We start from the raw sequence: 18,086 nt of genomic DNA on the forward strand, positions 1-18,086 counted from the left end.
CGAACAGACGTACAAAGAAAGACCTCCAGAAACAATGTTGCACCCATTTTCCGAGAACGAGAGAGGGAAAGGAGGGGGGGGGGGGGGGGGGGCTCATTTCTACCCCAAACCAGAGTTTGACTGAAGTGACTACACAGCCTCTTTCCCGGTTCTCATGGGTCTAAATGCATGACTTGTATGTCCTTCTCAAAAACAACAAAGTGACCTAAGACCCGAGGCGAGATGAACAATCCCTGAGACACAGGCAGAAAAAACCCCAGTTGAGACAGGAAGCTGGTTCAGGAACCAACTCGACACCAGAGGCTGCACTCTCTGATTGGAGCTTGCTTCTGTCTGCCGGGGGCAACTGTGAGCAGCCGCTGCTGTGCTCCAGGTCAGGCACCTGGGTATCCCTCTCCTCACTGGCTAATGGATCCCAAGGGACTCCTTTCGTTGAGCTTCCTACTGTTTCTTTCCCTGGCTTTTGAATTGAGCTACCAAACAGGTGAGTGATCATTTGTTTAAGGGTTTGAGTCCTATGATTAGCTGCTGGGACTCAGCAAAGCCTCACAGATAGAGAAGAGGCTGGGTACTGTGGTTTGCTTACCTCTTCCTTAAGGACTGGCTGAGTTTCTACTACATCTTTCAGAGGAAGGAACATTATGAGCTCCTGGATCCTTGGGTTCCAGGGATTAGCATCATCAACACTGGTCTCTAAGGAAACCAGGAGCCAAAGGCACCTGTTACATCCGTAACCGGCCTCTTGGGTAAGAGACTCTGGTTGAAGTTCTGGATGAGTGGTTGGTTTTGGATGGGTATCCTTCCAGCAAAGACCAGGCTATGGATCTGAGCTGAAAGGATGGAGCCCTGGGAGAAGATTTGTCCTGCATCCCTGCCGTGGAAGAGGGCACCCACATACACCAGCAGACAAATCAAAACACCGTCTAATGAAAAGTGAGGGTTATAGAGACAAAAAGGGGTAGAAGTGAAAACTTCAGATCTTTGGCTGACAACAGATCGTGGTTAGCTAGAGAAGATTCCAAGGTAGCAAGAGGGGGAGAAGACGGGATTTTTGGAGCCCGGCTGGTTACAGAATGTGGGAAATGCAAATCAGGAGACCCAGCAGTAGGGCCCAATAGGTGGCACAGTGTTCTTGGAGCTGGACTTTGCCTCTGTCTTGCTGGCTCTTCTTTCTAAGACAAGCTGTTGTTTTCTGTTTAGTGGTATCAGACTATAAGAAAGGGAATTTGAGAAAAACAGTGCTAATCAGTGAATGTTGGGATGACCATGTGAATGGAGCTCCCTCTGTTTACATGTCTTGGGTCATTAATTAGATTGAGGGAGGCATTCTGGCATGGAGGTGGCATTAGGAAAGGGATGGGGGGAAATCCTGAGGGCCAGGGTGTTTTAATCTTGGGGTTTTCAAGACCACAAATCTGTTATGGACTTTTCTAGGAAAAGTCATGAAATATGCCAGGGATGTGGGGTGCTGCATATGAGATCTCTGGTTAGACTCTCAGATGAGGAGAAGGACCTTGCCCATCTCCATTTTTCCTTAGAGCTCAGAAAGCCGAACTGACCTTCTTCACAGGGAGAGCCAAACCTTCCTTGTTGAGCCCCATTTGAAACCCCATCATCTTTGGCATAGTTCTTGGTGGCTATAAGGAGTGATGAACAATGGGATGTATTTTTCTGTTTTTCTGCTTGGTTGGTCTTGTCCATGGCATCTCAGATATAACTAGCAGCTATTCTACTTAAGCTTCAGGGGTCACTGGTTAGTGAGAACCAGCCTGGCCCCATAAGGCATGTCTCCTCACTTGGCAGCTGTTCATCTCTTGCATCCCATCATCTGAAATAAATTAAAATTTTCAGTGTTTTTTATTTTTAAATATGTGTTCTTTTGTGAAACCACAATAAAACCCAGATAGAAATGTTTTGCAAATGAGATAGGTCAGTCATGACAGCATTAGTTACCTAGCAAAGAAACTTAATTCTTATAAAATCAGTACCCACTATCCTTCCCATTCCTACTCAGCTCAATTTTCAGTTCTCAGAACTGTGAAAGTCAAGAAGCCCACATGTCTCTTCCCAATAAAAGGAATTTCTCACTGACCTCAATAACAGTTTATTTACTTTGACCTTCACATGCTGATTCTATACAACTTCTATATAGCTCCTTGACATGTTCAAGAGCCAAAGTCAAGATTTTTCCTCTATTTTGTGTAAATAGCTACAAAATAAATTTTATGTCTTTTGTATTTTACTGGGAATAGCCTTTAACTTTTTTTCTTTAAAGAAGTCAAGTTATATTTCTATTGCCAATGTCAAATATTTCTTGGACTCTCAGGAAAATTTATATTCTTTATAGCTGACACAGCACAGGCTGGAGTTTCTGAGAAACAACCTCAGGGTTCTCCAAATTATTTCATGCATTAATTTGTCTAACAATGTCACTTTTTGCTGGTCTCCAAACACTTTCCCTGTCATCATTTCTGGAAAAGTATTATGAGCCTCATCTACATAGAAACTAAATCCAGTTCGCAGATAGTTTCAAAACACTTGTCTAATGTTTCCATGAATATTTGAATTAGATCTAAACGCTAAGTCCATTTCTGAAGAATTCACAAGGAAGGCAAAATGTGGTATCACATAATGTCTAATAATCAGTTGCTTTGTTAGATCCTCCAATTTATGAAGAATCTTTTAAAAAAGCAGTTTTAAGGTCATAGGAAAGTTGCATGGAAGTTTCTCATATCCTCCTCCCCTGCAAAAGCAGAGCGCCTCTGGTTATCAATATTGCCTACTATAGATACATGTATCATATTGATGAGCCTCCACAAATGGGGTGTTTTATTCCTCCATGCAGGTTATCCCCATCTCCTTCACATACTTTGAGTAAGAAGTGAGGGACAAACCTCAGTTCCAGGCTTGGCCCAACCTAGTCTGGCCACTGGCCTGTTCTATGCCAAGATATTGACCTTGTCACTTCTGTTCTTCCAAAATGTTAATGCTATGGTACAATACCTTTCCTTTATCTGTCTTCAGCACTGGACTAGAGTTCAAAGCATCAGGAAGCTGGTTTAGACTGACTTTCAAGGATTCTATTTATCATTAACCTACTGAGGATATATAATATGGCCAGTCAAGATGTGGGGATGGGAGGCAAAACGAACAACCACAGCTTCTGATAAGCCTCCAATATAATGCCTGGAATATGAGAGGCCATTTATAAACAACAGTAGAATGTACTTGCTATAGAATATATTTGCTATACACGAGGCATTGTGTTAAATATTTTATGTGTTTTGTCATTTAATTCTCAGCCAACCCCATGAGACTATTATCATCAATGTCATCATTATTATTATAATTGTACAGTTTTACAAATGATGAAAGAGAAGCACAGAGTAGATTAACAGTTTCTTTGCACTTGTGTAGCCAGACTCTAGAAATTCTAGTGAATGAAATTGGATAAGGTTACGTTTGAGAAGTGGGAAGAATGATAAAATTTGTATCTATGTCCCACAATAAAATTAGAGTAAAATACATATAATTGAAGACTATGCATTGAATTGAAATGAATTAAAGTATAAAAATTTTGAAAAGGTTAGAGATATTGATAGAATTATAGGAGAATGTAGAAGGCATGTGTGAAGCACTTGATGTGGAATTTGGAAAGCTGATAAAACTTTTTTCATCATACAGGTTTTCATTTTAACATTTTTTTTTTGTTGAAAGACAAAATGGATTAATATGAAAATGAACTTCCTTTCTTTAATCTTGTCTGTAGACAACATGGTTGTAAGTCGCTTGTGTCTTTCAAATATGAGTTCTACTCAGGCTTGAGAGTGCTGTGGGAAGAGACAAATGCAGAGCTAAAGCATTACAACAAGTGCTCTTGTGCAATGACAAGCAGTCTGTTGCACCCTAAACCTAGGGTTTGCAGCTAAGGAACTTCCAACTCCTCACCTGGAAAGTAAGGGCAAATGCTATGTCTCATACTACACCACTTAGGGATGCTACAAAGATAAAACAGAGTACGTTTTGATTGTGGAAAGAAAACTTAGACTCACATTGTTACTGGTTTATTCATTCATTTAACTCATTTCATTTTATTTAGTCACTTAGTCAACAAGGATTTCCTGAGCTTTTACTATGTTCCAGGTAGCTATTAGGATCCCACAGTGAATAAAACAGACACGGTCTCTACTCTTATGGAAGCTTATACCTCTGTGAGAACGACAAACATTGAAGCAGTTTAAAATGTGATGAGTGATATGAAGGATGCAATGTATATAGGAAGCATGTGACAGGGAAACCTAAGCTCAGCTTGGAGTGAGGGACGTCTTCAGATGTCAAGGTGAAGAACTGAAGAGAGAAGGAATTGGCCAGGCAAAGAGAAGGTGTTCCATGCTTTTAGGCTGAGGAATAATACGTTCAAGTAGTCTAAGCCACAGAGGGCCCAGTGCTCATTTAGCATCATAGAATAGGAACTTAACTGGCATCTATTTAAAAACCAAACTTAGAGCTGGGTGTGGTAGTGCATACCTTTAATCACAGAACTTGGGAGACAGAAGCAGGCAGATCTCTGTTAGAGCAAGGCCCAAACAAAACAAAAGAACCAACCTTAGATAAGTTACCTTTTTTTTTTTCCCTGGTCCTGAATTTACCATTAGTATTGTGGGGCCAGTGAGTCCTGTCTCTTTTACTCCTAAAAAATGCTTTAGCAAGATGCTAAAAGCCCGGGTCAAGTATCCGGATGAGGGAAAAAAAAGTAATGAGGTAGAATTCCATCTTCTGATATGCTAGCTAAATCCTGCACATTTCAGGCCACTGCTCATGGTCCCATGTGAATCACCTACTTTCAAAGTAGAATTAATTAACCATGAAGGAAAGTGAGTTGGTGTGCAGAGTATAGATGTTTCCTCCGAATCTCTTTCAGTAAACAGGCTGACTGAATCACAGGCCCACTGGAAAACCCTCATCAGGTGGTGGGATGTTTCAGAGACGGTACTCCACTTAAAGGGTTTACAGCCCCACTTATGTTTCCACTTGTGCTTGGGTGGAGATGACTTCAAGTACCCTCTAGACCCAGGCAGTCACCGAAGCAGTTAGATCATCATTCTTCATGTGGGTTGTAAGGTGTTAGGGTCTCCTCCTGGTGAGGATTGATTCTATTCCCTCTGTGTATAAAACACACAGTTTGTCCTCATCTGCCCCTTCTTTTCCCTTTGCTTGTTCTCCTCTTATTTTCTGTCTTTTGTTTGTTTGTTTAGCTACTCCATACTGTGACCATGTCCCGTTTTTCTCTTCCTTTTGCCAATCCTATCTTTTGAAAACACAAAAGATCTGCTGGGTCATGTGGGAGGTAAGGTTGTCTAGGAGACATTTGGGAGAGTGAAGAGTTATGGTCTTAGAATGGGTAAATTTTCCATTTTTTCCTTCTCCATGTCAAAATTAGTCTAAAAAGTCAACAGTGTAATAGTGATTCTTAATTTTTTTTGAATATCAGATCTCCTTGAGAAATGACATTCATTTAAGTTCTCCCCCCAAATGTATGTAAGAAAGGGGTCCATGTATGGCTCTGTCTTCTCTCTTTCACATATAGAAACTTAGGTTCAGGGATCCCTAGATCACTGTTGGATACTTTTGTATAATTTGGGTGTGAAGCCATCAGGGGAGCTGTGCCATCTGGATAGTCGGGTATTCCTGAGTGTGGCTGAAAGTCCAATGTACTTCCTCATATACCTATGTAAAAACAACAACCACAATGAAAATAAGGCTTTTTGTCTAATCAATCAGCAGGGGTGAGCACTCTCTTTTAAGGGTTAATATTAGCAATAGCCCAAAGAACAAATCCCTAATCATCTATTCCAGTTTTCTGTAACAATTATATACCAGTCACACTAATTCTGACTTTAGCCCATGTGGGCTGCATTTTCTTTTATCCTAATTACTAGTCCTTAGTTAATTTTCACTGGGCCATTTAGTGCACAGTGTAGAGATTTCAGGGCATTTTGATGTCAAGAATATTTTGGCCAGTTTACCAAAATTTCCAGTAGCTCATCTTAGTAACACCCAACTGTGAAGGGGCCTTTTCTGGCTAGACCCATTACTGAAGCAGGTGGTTTTATTTTACTCTTCTGAATTTCTTATCTGCTAGAACAATCTATGTTCCCTGAGTCATGTGCTCCTTTCATGAACACGAACTTATGGTTAAATTAGGTTATATACATGTTAGGCAAGGCTAAATAAGAGATTTGCCGACATAATATGGTTTCCAGCACTTGTAAACTGAACAAGTGCTTATATTTATTTAAAAGCTTCCTATGTACCAAATACTTTAGGTCTTCAGACAAAAAAAAAGGGACATAAAGTTCTTTCTCCAGAAGACATTGCTTTCATGTGACCAGAGAGCAATAGAGTAACAAATGGACACTATAACATCAGATACAAGATGCGATTGGTGACAAGAGCAATTGCGGGAAGGCTATTCTAGATATGTGGTCAGAGGAGTCTCTCAGAGAAGATATTCTTTGAAGAGGAACCTAAAATAAAGTGAAGGAATGAGTTATCCAGGTACACAATGGAAGAGACAGCAAATGCAAACTCAGAGGCAGGAATGTTCTTGATGAGTTTAAGGAACGAAGTCAGTATAGGCATAGTGTGAGGGGAGCCAGGAAATAGAATTGGAGCAATTATAGAATTAGAGTAATTACAGACATCAGCCAAGGACTGTGAACTTTATAAGTGCTAGAAAGCCCTGGAAGTTTAAAAGCAATGGAAAGACATACAGATATCAGACATGGTTTTAAAGGATTATTCTGTCCCTTGTGCAAATGCTGGGAGATTAGCTGGAAGACAGTGGTAGTAACTGGGCCTGTGATGATGGTGGTGGGAAGGATGTGGGAAGTGCTTGGATATCAAATTTACTTTGAAATTAGAGCCAGCAGGATTTTCTGTCAGACTGAATGTGGAGTGTGAGAAAGGATGGACTCAAGAATGTTCCAGTGTTTGGGCCTAAGACATTAGGTGACTGGTCATGTTTGACATGGAGAGTTCATTGGCTAAGTCAGATGTCATTTCAAGAGTCTACTGAGACGGGATTAGCTATAAGATATAACACTGTAAATATTGCAGAGATATGTCAAACTCTGCAGTTGAATGAGAGATTTGATAGAGGTAGGTAAAGAAAAGAAAGTAAGTCTGGGTACTGAGCCTTGGTATATATTCCATTATTTAGGGATCTGAAAGAACAGAAGTTTTCCTCCAAGGACACTGAGAAGGATAAACCATGAAATAGGAAGTCAGGAGAGTGTGGTATTCCAGGGACCAATACAGACAATGTTTCAAGGAGGGAGTGATGAACTGTGTCAAGTGTTCCTGGGAAACAAATAAGATAAAGATCGAGAATTGCCTTGGCTCCATAGAGCAGACTCTGATCTTGACCTATGTGTCCTAATGAGTGGTAGTGAAGAATATTTACTTGGTGTCAGTGCAGGAGAAATTAGGCCCATGAGTAAGAATAAAGAATAGCAGACACGGAGGGACCTTCCCCGAGAAAACGAAAATGGACAGTGGCTGAAGATGGACCTGGAATCTGAGGATTTTCAAATAAGGGCAATTGCATGTTTGCATATGTATGTTGATGGAAGGATACCAGAAGGCAACTGATGACACAGGGGGTGGGTTACACAAACAAATCCTAAAAATGAGTGAGTATCCATTAAGGGAAGAGGCTGGCCTTCTATGGGAATGCAGAATGGTTTGGGACTGTCAAAAATTGAAATTCATTTTTTATTTCTTCTATATTTTTTCAGCGAAATGAAAAGGAGGTTAGCAACTGAGAGAGAGAGAGAGAGAGAGAGAGAGAAGGCGAGACAGAGAGAGAGGCTGTGGGTTTGAGCAAAGAGGAGGTGTTAAATAGTCAGCAGTAGGGTCCCTTATAGTGGTTTTGGTGTCTCTCTTTTTTTGTTGTTGTTCTTGCTAGCTCAGCCTTTTTTTAAAAAAGGGAAATATTCTCTCATCCTTAGCATTATTAACTATATCAAGGATTTTTGGAGAGCCAGGATTTCAGTTTGGAATTGTGTCTCACCACCTCCCTGACTCTACATTCCTTAGACCTCTGCTTCTTATCACCCGACATGATGCTTTTGTAACTGGTTCCTGGGCTCCTTTTCATTGTTCTCCACCCTTCGTCCTGTATGTCCAGTGCTGGTGAGAACCCTGGCAGAGAAGTTATAGATAGAGATTCTAGTCCTGATCCTGCTGATTCTAATGTGACTTTTGAGAAGTCATTTACTTTATTTATGCTTTATGTACCTTAACTAAATGTCTGAGTTGGTAGAACCCCAGTGTTTTAGTCTATGTAGCTCTCTTAAGTAATTTTGGGGTCCCCATTGAAAATTTTGAAATACTGAGGATATAGAGGGGACCCCTGTGGTAGCCTTTGTAGACCACTAAGGGCCTGGCAATGTGGGGATAGCTCAAGAGGAAGGAGAGCTTCAGCCTGTCATTTCTCAACAATGTGGTTCTCCAGCTCTTCCATTTTAAAGTCTTCTCCTCTCCTTCCCACAGGTGGGGGCATGATGAACTGCCCAAAGATTTTCCAGCCTTTGGGAAGCGACACGTGGTTGCCTCTGACATATGAACGAATAAATAAGAGCACGAACAGGAGCATCCGCATCCTTGTCACAAAGGCAACATCTCCCAGCAGCAGCATCAAGAAGAAAATAGTGTCTCTTGACCTACCTGAAGGGGGCACTCTAGATTATCAGGAAAATGGCTACCTGTTTCATTGGGAAAATCTGAGCCTGAGGATCCTGGGAAGCAGGAAGGAGAGAGAAGGATGGTACTTTATGAGCCTGGAGGAAAATGTGTCAGTTCAGCACTTTTGTGTGCAACTGAAGCTTTATGGTAATAATAGGCATTTCCCTGTATCCTCCTAGAGGGTCTAAAATGTCCTCTGTCCAAGAGTTTAGGCCTTTCTCAGAAGCAAAGGGTATGTGGAATCGGAAGCAACTTGATAGATCATCTAGTCCTAGGAGAACTTAAGTTTCAAGGAAGCATTTTAGAGACTGACATTTTTTTTCTTTCCTTTCTTTCTTTCTTTCTTTCTTTCTTTCTTTCTTTCTTTCTTTCTTCTTTCTTTTTCTATCTTTCTTTCAAATTGCACTTTGGTGGTAGCTGATCTGTGCCCTGTTTTGAAAGGAAGGGGGCTTGGCTGCATGTGAACCGGAGGCCTACCCTCCAGTAGTCTTAGTTTGTACATAAGATTTTATTTTGGAAAAAAAATAGTTTTTCTTGACTTTTAAAAAGTTTGAATACAACTGAGCAAACTCAACCTCTCTTTCATAGACAAGGGCATTGAAATCCAGACACAAGTGGTTTTGCGCGTTCTTACCCACATTTGTGTAGGAGGTTCACTGCACTGGGAGTTCTAGGTTAAAGAGATTGAAATTCCACCCACAGGTGGGTCACTAAGCCCTGAGCCTCGGCCTAGGCTTATGCCTACATGGTGGAAGAAATCATTTTTTTTTCCTCTCATTTAAATGAAGGATCTGATTATAAAGTTGTTTGGTTGCACTACTTAAACTAGAACCCAGGTCCACCTGAATCCAGGCCAGAGCTTTTTAGCCTCTTTAACCATTGCTCCTCTCTTTGAAAGCCTCAGAGTTCCTATTTCTTGGGCCCAGAGGCTCACTTATTTGTCCAGGCCTCCTGACAGACATGTTGGGGTTTCTTTGCATTTTCAAAGATATCTCTTATTTGGCTGAGGATGGAGCAGGAAGTCCACCAGGTATCTAGAGACACACGAATTCCCCTGTTGACTGTCTCCTGCCCCAGCATTCCCTCTCCCGTAAAGAGAACAGAAGAGCACACGGTATTCCCATAGCTCTCTGCTGGGCACTCAGAAGTCCTGACCACTTCGAGAGTGACTCTGGAACAAGGCTCCTGGGAGCATGGAGGCCACACATTGTGTGTTTTTCAAAACAATGTGCACGGCATATGGTCTGCCCTTTGGTTCCTACAAGTTTACTGTCTTTGTCACACCTTGTAATCAACTGAGTGGTTTGCAAAGTGTGGTACATACAACCACAACTTACTTCTCCAGAGCAAAGAGGCTGATTTTCGAGTCAGGCTGGGGCTCTTGTCTTAGAAGCCGTGTGATGCCTTTTAAGACGTGCCATTTCTCTGTTTCTTCACCTATAAAGTAGAAGTAATTATTATGAGTTATAATTGTTGAGAGAATTAAAGAAGATGGGTGTGAAATGCTAGCACTGTGCTTGTCCTACCACAGCTATAACTTCCCCTTTTACCTTGCCTATTTCATGGCATTAGAGTAGCATGCATGGGTGGGGCCTGTGGCTATGAGTAAAAACCTATCCCTGCCTTAGACTCACAAAGCACTTCTCTCTTTCTCTCTCTCTCTCTTTCTCTCACTATTCATGAAGTCCTTCTACTGAAAGCTCATGATATTTGATCTAGGACATCATACTTTAAGCCAACCAAAACCCATTCTACTTCTTATAGAATATGACAGAAAAATCTAGATGGAGAACACCAGGAGAGACAAGTAGAGTCCTAACAGTTTCGGCTGAAGGGAACTAAAGAAACAACTAAAGAAACAAATACTTCTCTATTCTGTCTCAAGAGGGTCCTGGAAAGGGCCTAAGTGGGGGTGAGACATGGTGTGAGCAACAGCTCCCTTCTGGAGGTAACACACTTGAAGGCTGGTCAGGGAGGGAAAAATACCATTTGGCCATAATTTGTTTTAACAAAAAAAAAATCAGTTGAGAATTCCAGGAGGTTTGTTTCAGTGATGGCTTCCTTCCTCCTCTCCTGACAGAGCAGGTCTCTACTCCAGAAATTAAAGTGTTAAACAGAGCCTGGGAGAATAGGACCTGCAGCTTGATACTAGCCTGTACCGTGGAGAAAGGGGATCACGTGACTTACAGCTGGAGTGATGAGGCAGGTACCCATCTGCCGAGCCCACATAACAGCTCCCACCTCTTGAATATCACCGTTGGGCCCCAACGCAATGGCAGCATCTACAGATGTAATGCGAGCAACCCAGTCAGCAGCCGCTCCCAGACCTTCAACCTGCAGCATGAGTGCCCACTAGATTCTACAGGTGAGTACTCTGGTGGCAGCTAGGGTACTTTATCAATGAAAAACCCTATTCTAACTTGGCCAATGCTCTGTTTCCACAACAAAGGCCTTCAGCTTGCCAAAAACACTTCATATTTTCTGTTTTAAAATATTTTATTATTTTTATTTTTATGTGTATGTTTTGCCTGCATGTAAATAAGTGCACCACCTGTGTACAATGCCTGCAGAGGCCATAAGAGGGTATCAGATCACCTGGAACTGGAGTTACAGACAGTTATTAGCCACCATGTGGGTGCTGAGAATTGAACTGGGGTCCTCGGAAGAACAGCAGGTGCTCTTAACCACGGAGCCATCTCTCCAGTACCCGTATTTTCCTTTTATTGCCAAAGTCTCCAGGTGCATTTAATAAGTATGCTTTCATGTTGTCCCAGGTGGTATTACATTATTTACATTTGGTTCACAGTTGAGGAATAAATGGGGAGCCAAAGGGGAGTGGACTGGATCAGAACCAGAACTCAGGTCTCCAGATATGATCCTTTCTTTTTGGCTCCTGCCATGGATCCAACCTGAAAGGATGTCTGGGTAAGGAAATGCAGTCCTGAGTCCCAAGTCCATGCCATTGATAGAATGATGTTCTATACCATCAATAAATATTTACCCATTACCTATGCTGTAAGAAAAGGATAAATCTGATATGTGATCTCAGCTCTTTAGCAAAGCACCGTAAAGATACAAAGCATCTGCTCCATAATGCAGCACAGGAAAGAATGAAGGGTCTCCTGTTATGAATGAATTGTGAATCTTATAGTAAGTCAGAGGGCCAGAGGAGTCAGAGAGGTGAGACTAAGATCTGGAATGAGAAGCTGGGGAAATAATCATGAATTTGGTAGCACAGAATTAATTATTGGCAAGGCACTTTCAACTGCATCATCTTTTCTGATTCAAATAACCTTCCCAAATGAGTGCCATCATCAGCCTCATCTTACACACGAGGAACTTGAAGTTCACAAAGTTGAAATGTATTCAAGTTTCTTCAACTTGTAAGTTAATGCCTAAACCTAAATATTTTGATTAGATTTTCTCTTTTTCTAAATAGAAAAAATCATTATTCAGTTGGAAAGAAAGTTGATTAAGTAAGCCCATATAACTACTTAGTAAGAGACTAGACCACTGCCCTCTTGTACCAGACTGTGTGTCTCCGCCATAGGGAGAGCCCTGAAAAGCATTACTTATATCTTGGCATTCACCTCACTGCCTGGGAAAGAGGGCAGGAGTCATTTCACAGTCCTGTCCACAGTCAACTTGTTACCTGTGAGACATCAGATGAGCAGAGATGAAGGATAGGGGAATGTAGCTACTGAGCATAACTTCAGCATAACTGAGATCTCTGAGTAGCAGAGACTCCCCTGGAGGAGTCCAGAGAAAAGACATCCATGCTGCGAGTTCTTCCTTGAACCTAATGCAGCTATGCCATTGAGCCAGCCATTTTTCTCCTTCCTACATGTGGCACACAAATCATATGTAAGATAGCCTCCTAATCCAGATCCCTTTCCCTGCCCACAGTCATTCATAACATTCCAGAAAGACCAAGAAAACAGTATTGCATAGTGGGAAGCTTTGAAAATGTAGCCCGAGAGGGCCTAGATCCAGTGCTTCCCTTTCTACTTACAAGGTTAAAACATTCAACTTCTGTGAGACTTAGATTCTTCATCTATACACAGTAGCTAACAGGTCTTAACTGTCTATCAGCTACATCGCATCTCATTTAATTCTTACAACCAAATAATATAGATAGTATTAACAGCTTCACATTGTAGGCAAAGAAAAGCTATAAAAAGTTTAAGTGAGGATTTACAGAGTAAATGTTAAAACTGAGCTCGCTCTTCCTGGAACCCTCATGGGTATTCGTGAAAGAGAGAATGCACTTAAAATGCCTTAAAAATCATAATGAAAAAGTCGGGTTTTTTCTTTGTAGGTGAGGAAGAAATAACCATTATGCCAGCCCAACCCTTCTTGGTTGTAGCAGCCTGTTTAAGGACAGGGCAGCAAACATTTTACGCTGTCTTATCTAAAAACAGGGTGTGAGGACAGGGGCTCTTTTCATGCTTCAAGATTGTTGGACAAGAATCTTAAGTCGAACATAATAAAGTCTTGGCAGGCCACAAAGCTTACACTTAGGAGCATTTGACTTTGGGCATTCTAAGAGAACACATAAAGATGTTCTTACCCATTTAAGCCATTCTGTAGATGAAGAATACATTAGTGTGAACTGGATTACTGTGCATGAAATGGGATTTATGAGGTATGGAGGGACAGGAAGTGGCAGGAACATGGTGCTCTGCATAGAATCTTATCAGGATCTCATCCAGTCAAAACTACTAGGCATAGGGCAGCCACTTTCCTCTCTTGGACCTCTTTTCATCATCTGGAAGGTGACAAAAGTGACCAAGTGACATTCCTCCTACAGGAGATAGTCCATTATTCAGTTTGAAAGGATGTCAACAAGAACTGTTACTAAGAGTTGCCGAGGTGTCTTAGTTTGCCAGGGGCATCATAAGGCGTCACAAACTGGATGACTTAAACTTCTGGAATTTATTGTCTCACAGTTCAGTTCTGGAGGTTAGAATTTCAAGGTCCAGGTGTCATCAGGTTTGATTTCTCCTGAGACCTCTCCTTGACTTGCCATTGGCCTTTCCCCTTAGCACATGCAGCCCTGGTGTCTCTGTCTCTCCTCTTCTTATAAGGATGCCAGTCAGATTAGATAAGTGCTCACATCAATGACCTCACTTAAACTTAAATATTTCTGTAACAACCTGTTCCCAGATGTAGTTCTGGTGAGGTTTCAAACTTTAGAATATGAGGGGTATTTGGGGGGAGTGGATAATGAAGTCCACGGCACCACCCCAATGTCTTAGCTTTAACTTCATTATCTCTCTCTGTGAAGACTCCAAAGTCACATCCTAAGGACTTCAAAATGTGGATTTTAAGGGAACAAAATTTAACTCCTAATGCAAGTAAAGAGTCTCATACCTCCAGAGATGAAGGACCACACCCACCCAGACACACAGGCAGTTTGCGGAAAGGCTTTTTCTCTACACCAGGCCACCTAAATTACTGAAAACCCACTTTCATTAGGCTATTGATTTGTGTTTGAAAATAGATATTACTAATTTTTAAAGTGCTGTATTTAATTTGGCAAAACATTTATTGAGGCTTTACTATGTCCCAACATTATGCTATGTGTACTAAGTACACAAAGATTTTTGTTTTAAGGATATAATATTTGTCTTTAAGGAAGAAGATAGTTCTAGAAATAAACCATTATACTTGATTACATGGCATGATAGGCTATAAAAACAAAGTACAGATGGCTCAGCTGTTAAGAGCACTGACTGCTCTTGCAGAGGACCCGGGACAGCTATGAGCTGTCCTTAACTCCAGTTCCAGGGGAATCCGACGCCCTCTTCTGACCTCTGCGGCATTGCATGACACAGGTGCACTCATTTACATGCAGGCAATACATTCATACACATAAAATAAAAATAATAAATAAAAATATGAAAAAAAGTACGTGCAAAGTAACAAAAGGAGGGAATGAATAACACTGGCTTTCCAAAATCATCACAGATGTGGCATAAACTGAGTTCTGAAGAGTAAGGAGAAATTACTCAAACTGACAAAAGGCATTCTAAGCAGAGGGAGAAGCAGATACAGTTGGGTCCTAGTCGACATTATCCTGAAGGTGATAGGAACTATCAGAGTTTTAGAGCAGCACTATTAATTTTGCGTTTCAAGGAGGAAATGCAGTGGTATAGAGAATACACTGGGGTCAGGAAGAAACAGAAGAAAAAAAAAAGTAGTTACAAGAGGACATTACTGCAGTCACCCATCAAGGGATGATAAGACCTGGATCAAAGCAGTGACTGTTAGCTTCACAAAGGCTTCTTTTAGAGTGCAGAGAAGGGAAATCCCAGGCCTAGGATGAAACGGTGAGGTCTGAGGATTTATCACAGGTTGTCATCTAAAGAGTCAGAGAACTGATTTCAGAGATATTTTTCACTTTAATTAATGAAAACTTCAAAGCTGGTTACAGTATGATGAGACCAAATACAATGTAATGTCAGCATTATCTCTTGATATAAGGACTTAGTTCAAATGGAACATGAATATATTTGTTCCTTGAAAAGAAATTTGAAGGATGTTTGTGCAGGCTCTCAATCATAGATATTCTTGTTCCAACTGCCATTTAGGTGTTTCATACATTTTCAGTGTTTATCATAATGAATATCTTTATTGCAAATTCTAAATTCTTGGGTGCTACAAAGTCTTCTATCTAGGTCATGTGAAGCCCATTGATGTGGTTCAACAGTAGATAGTGTGTGACTTGCTGCTGTCCTTAATCACTGTTTTGAAATTGTTGTGCCTGTGTTAAGCTGATTGATACAAAACCTTAAATATTCAACTAGAAGGGAATGCCCCTGGAAGCTCATCTTGAAAGAAAGCTCTTTATTGAGAGATTAGCGAACATGCTGACTCAGTGGAAGAAAAGACTGACACTTGAGTTCCAGAGTATTCCCCTTTCACAAAGCCCTCATTTTCAGAGTCACCTAGATGTTCCACACCTATGGGAAGTCCTCTCTAATGCCAACTTCACCTAGCAAGTTTGACAACAGTGGTGAAAGGATGGGTAGGGTCTGGACACTTCTCATACACTCAAGCTTCATTACATGGTAACACACATTACCAAAAGCTAGGAAGAAAAGTTATTAGCTTAGAAGCCATGTGCCCAGGCAAGACTTGTAATGGCACAAAAGAATGGAAGAAAGGGTCTTTGGGGTGTGACTAGTACCCTCTGCAACACTATCTGGGTGGACTAGGCAGGCGTAAGGATCTTTTTAGAAAGTGTGGGTTCTACTCTGATTCTATGCACATTGGCATGCAGATGTGGGCTTATATCTTATGGAGGACATGGAGCTGTGGCTTTTGTTGGGATCTCAGAAAGAAGCTGGCCTTCAGCAGTGTAAGAACTGCTGTGAACATGACAGGACCTGATATTAGCATTTCCAACCCCCATTCTGATTTAAATCTTTAGTATTTTCTGCCTGGAAATTTGTAATTCATTCTCAGAGAGATTCGTCTGCCTTCTTTGCTCAGTTTCTGAGCACTCCTCAGTACTAGGTCCTATGTATTTTCCAACTTCCTGCCCCTTGAGGCTCAGTGTGAGCAGTTGTTAGATTGCAGAAACTTCTGGCTTAAATGTGTTAGAGGCGAAGATCATCATGTCTAAGCACCAATTCAGACATCAGCATCTATGGCTTCTTTGGGACGAATATTAAATTGTTTGCTTCAGTCTGAGTGTGCTCCTGCTGCTGGGAAATAGTTACCTGTGGGTTTATGAGCAGAGAATTTTAAACTGTAGTACTCGAAGCAAATAAAGCACTCTCAGCAGAAAAAAAAAAAAAGAAAGAAAGAAAGAAAGAAAGAAAAAGAAAGTGTGGGTTCTGTAAAAATATTTACTTGGATGGTCTTGGACCTTAAATTAGTACAGGATTTGTGAGCATCCTTTCCCCACCCCCAGTTCTGACCGGAAACTGCTGTGAACAAGAAGAGGTCTCTTGAAGATCGTTGTCTTCTTCAAGGGGCTGTGCTCCACTCCAGCAGCCTTGCTGAGAGAACCACATGAAAGGCAGGAAAGAGACCGTTATATGAGCATCTCAGTAGCTCCCATGGTGAACGACATTTGTTTCTTGGGTTCTTTTTTGTTCTTTTCTTCATATTCCTTAAAATAACATGGGTTGAGGACATGAAGAGAGAAAGAGAAGCTTTTATGGCTCTGTGATAACAGATTTTTCAGAGACAAAAAGGGAGAAGAGCCTTCAGTATTTTTCCTTATAGGTGTGGCTTTGTGTCAAGTTCTCTTGTTCAAACCAAAGGCAATAGTGGAGGAGGGAAGAGATGTGCAAAGTACTCTTCCAACCAGCACAGGAGTTCTCGGCCTCCTTAGCTACGGAGGTTTCATGGGAAAAAGCCCCAAACCTCTGGTTCAAAAAAGTTCAGGTAGCGTTTGTCAATGAAGGGCTCGTGGACCTGAGAACAAATTTTGTCTGATTTCTGAGAATCATCACTCTAAGAGGTCTCATGACATGAATGAGCTAAAAAGAGGGAGAGCTGGAGATTCTGGTCTGAAAATGGGAGCACAGGTGATGTATTGAGGGCAGATACACCCTTCCCAGCTTTGTGTTTTACTGTAAAGCTATGTGAAGTAGGTCATTGGTTCTTCCTTTGACTCCTGCCCGGGGCATTCAGAAAGTGACCAGGCATGCATTCTGAGACCTTCTTATATTTAATACTTGATCATTCTTAACAAAAGAGTACATGGCAGTTCTCCAAGATCTCTTCATATGGCCACTAATTTAAGTTCATTGAATATATATATATATAGTGTCCTCATATCCTCTATCAGATGGAATTAAAGGGTGTAAAGAAAAGAACAGGTATAAGGACTACCTTTATAGAATTTCAACCTAAGTAGCAATTCTATACCTCACTAGATGGAAAAACATTATCATATTAAAGAGACCACTACTAAAATTTCTCTTTAAAAGGGCATATAGTATCTATTTAGGTTAGCGCTTTAATAAATGCTAGAAGGCAGAAAATAAGACCTTTCCCCCAAGGAATCTAGGTGTGGCCTGGATGCTCTGAATGAGAAGGGAGATGTTGTTCATATAGAACATGGACAGAAGCTGAGGGAAATGGTATATTTCTCTAATCCCAGTACTGAAGAGGCTGAGGCAGGAGGATCACAAGGCTACATGCAAGTTCTGGGCTAGCACAGGCTCCATGGAGAGATCCTCTCTCAGAAAAACACAGAAGAAATAGGAAAAGGAAAAGCAATGAGTCTGTCAGATGGTGAAAGCCTCCTGGTTCACAATAATCTGTTCCCTGTGACCCTTCAGAGCTTCAATAGAGGATTCAAACACATAAAATTCTTA

At 41.2% G+C, this 18,086-nt stretch overlaps 1 protein-coding gene across 2 annotated transcripts in view; it reads left to right on the top strand.

The window, feature by feature from the left end:
- The first annotated feature begins 107 nt into the window (after nucleotides 1-107).
- Nucleotides 108-18,086, top strand: part of Slamf1 (signaling lymphocytic activation molecule family member 1) — a 34,949-nt gene continuing 16,970 nt past the window's right edge. Inside the window, exons 1-3 of one of the 2 annotated variants that reach the window (XM_008840800.2) lie at nucleotides 108-484; nucleotides 8,557-8,895; nucleotides 10,829-11,113. In XM_008840800.2, coding sequence (XP_008839022.1) covers nucleotides 409-484; nucleotides 8,557-8,895; nucleotides 10,829-11,113 — 700 coding nt within the window. In that variant the 5' untranslated portion in view covers nucleotides 108-408. The remainder of the gene's footprint in view (nucleotides 485-8,556; nucleotides 8,896-10,828; nucleotides 11,114-18,086) is intronic. The other variant, XM_029567231.1, reaches the window with a different exon arrangement.

This window comes from Nannospalax galili, unplaced genomic scaffold (genome assembly GCF_000622305.1).
Source record: "Nannospalax galili isolate Female #2095 unplaced genomic scaffold, S.galili_v1.0 scaffold579, whole genome shotgun sequence".
NCBI classification, from domain to species: domain Eukaryota; kingdom Metazoa; phylum Chordata; class Mammalia; order Rodentia; family Spalacidae; genus Nannospalax; species Nannospalax galili.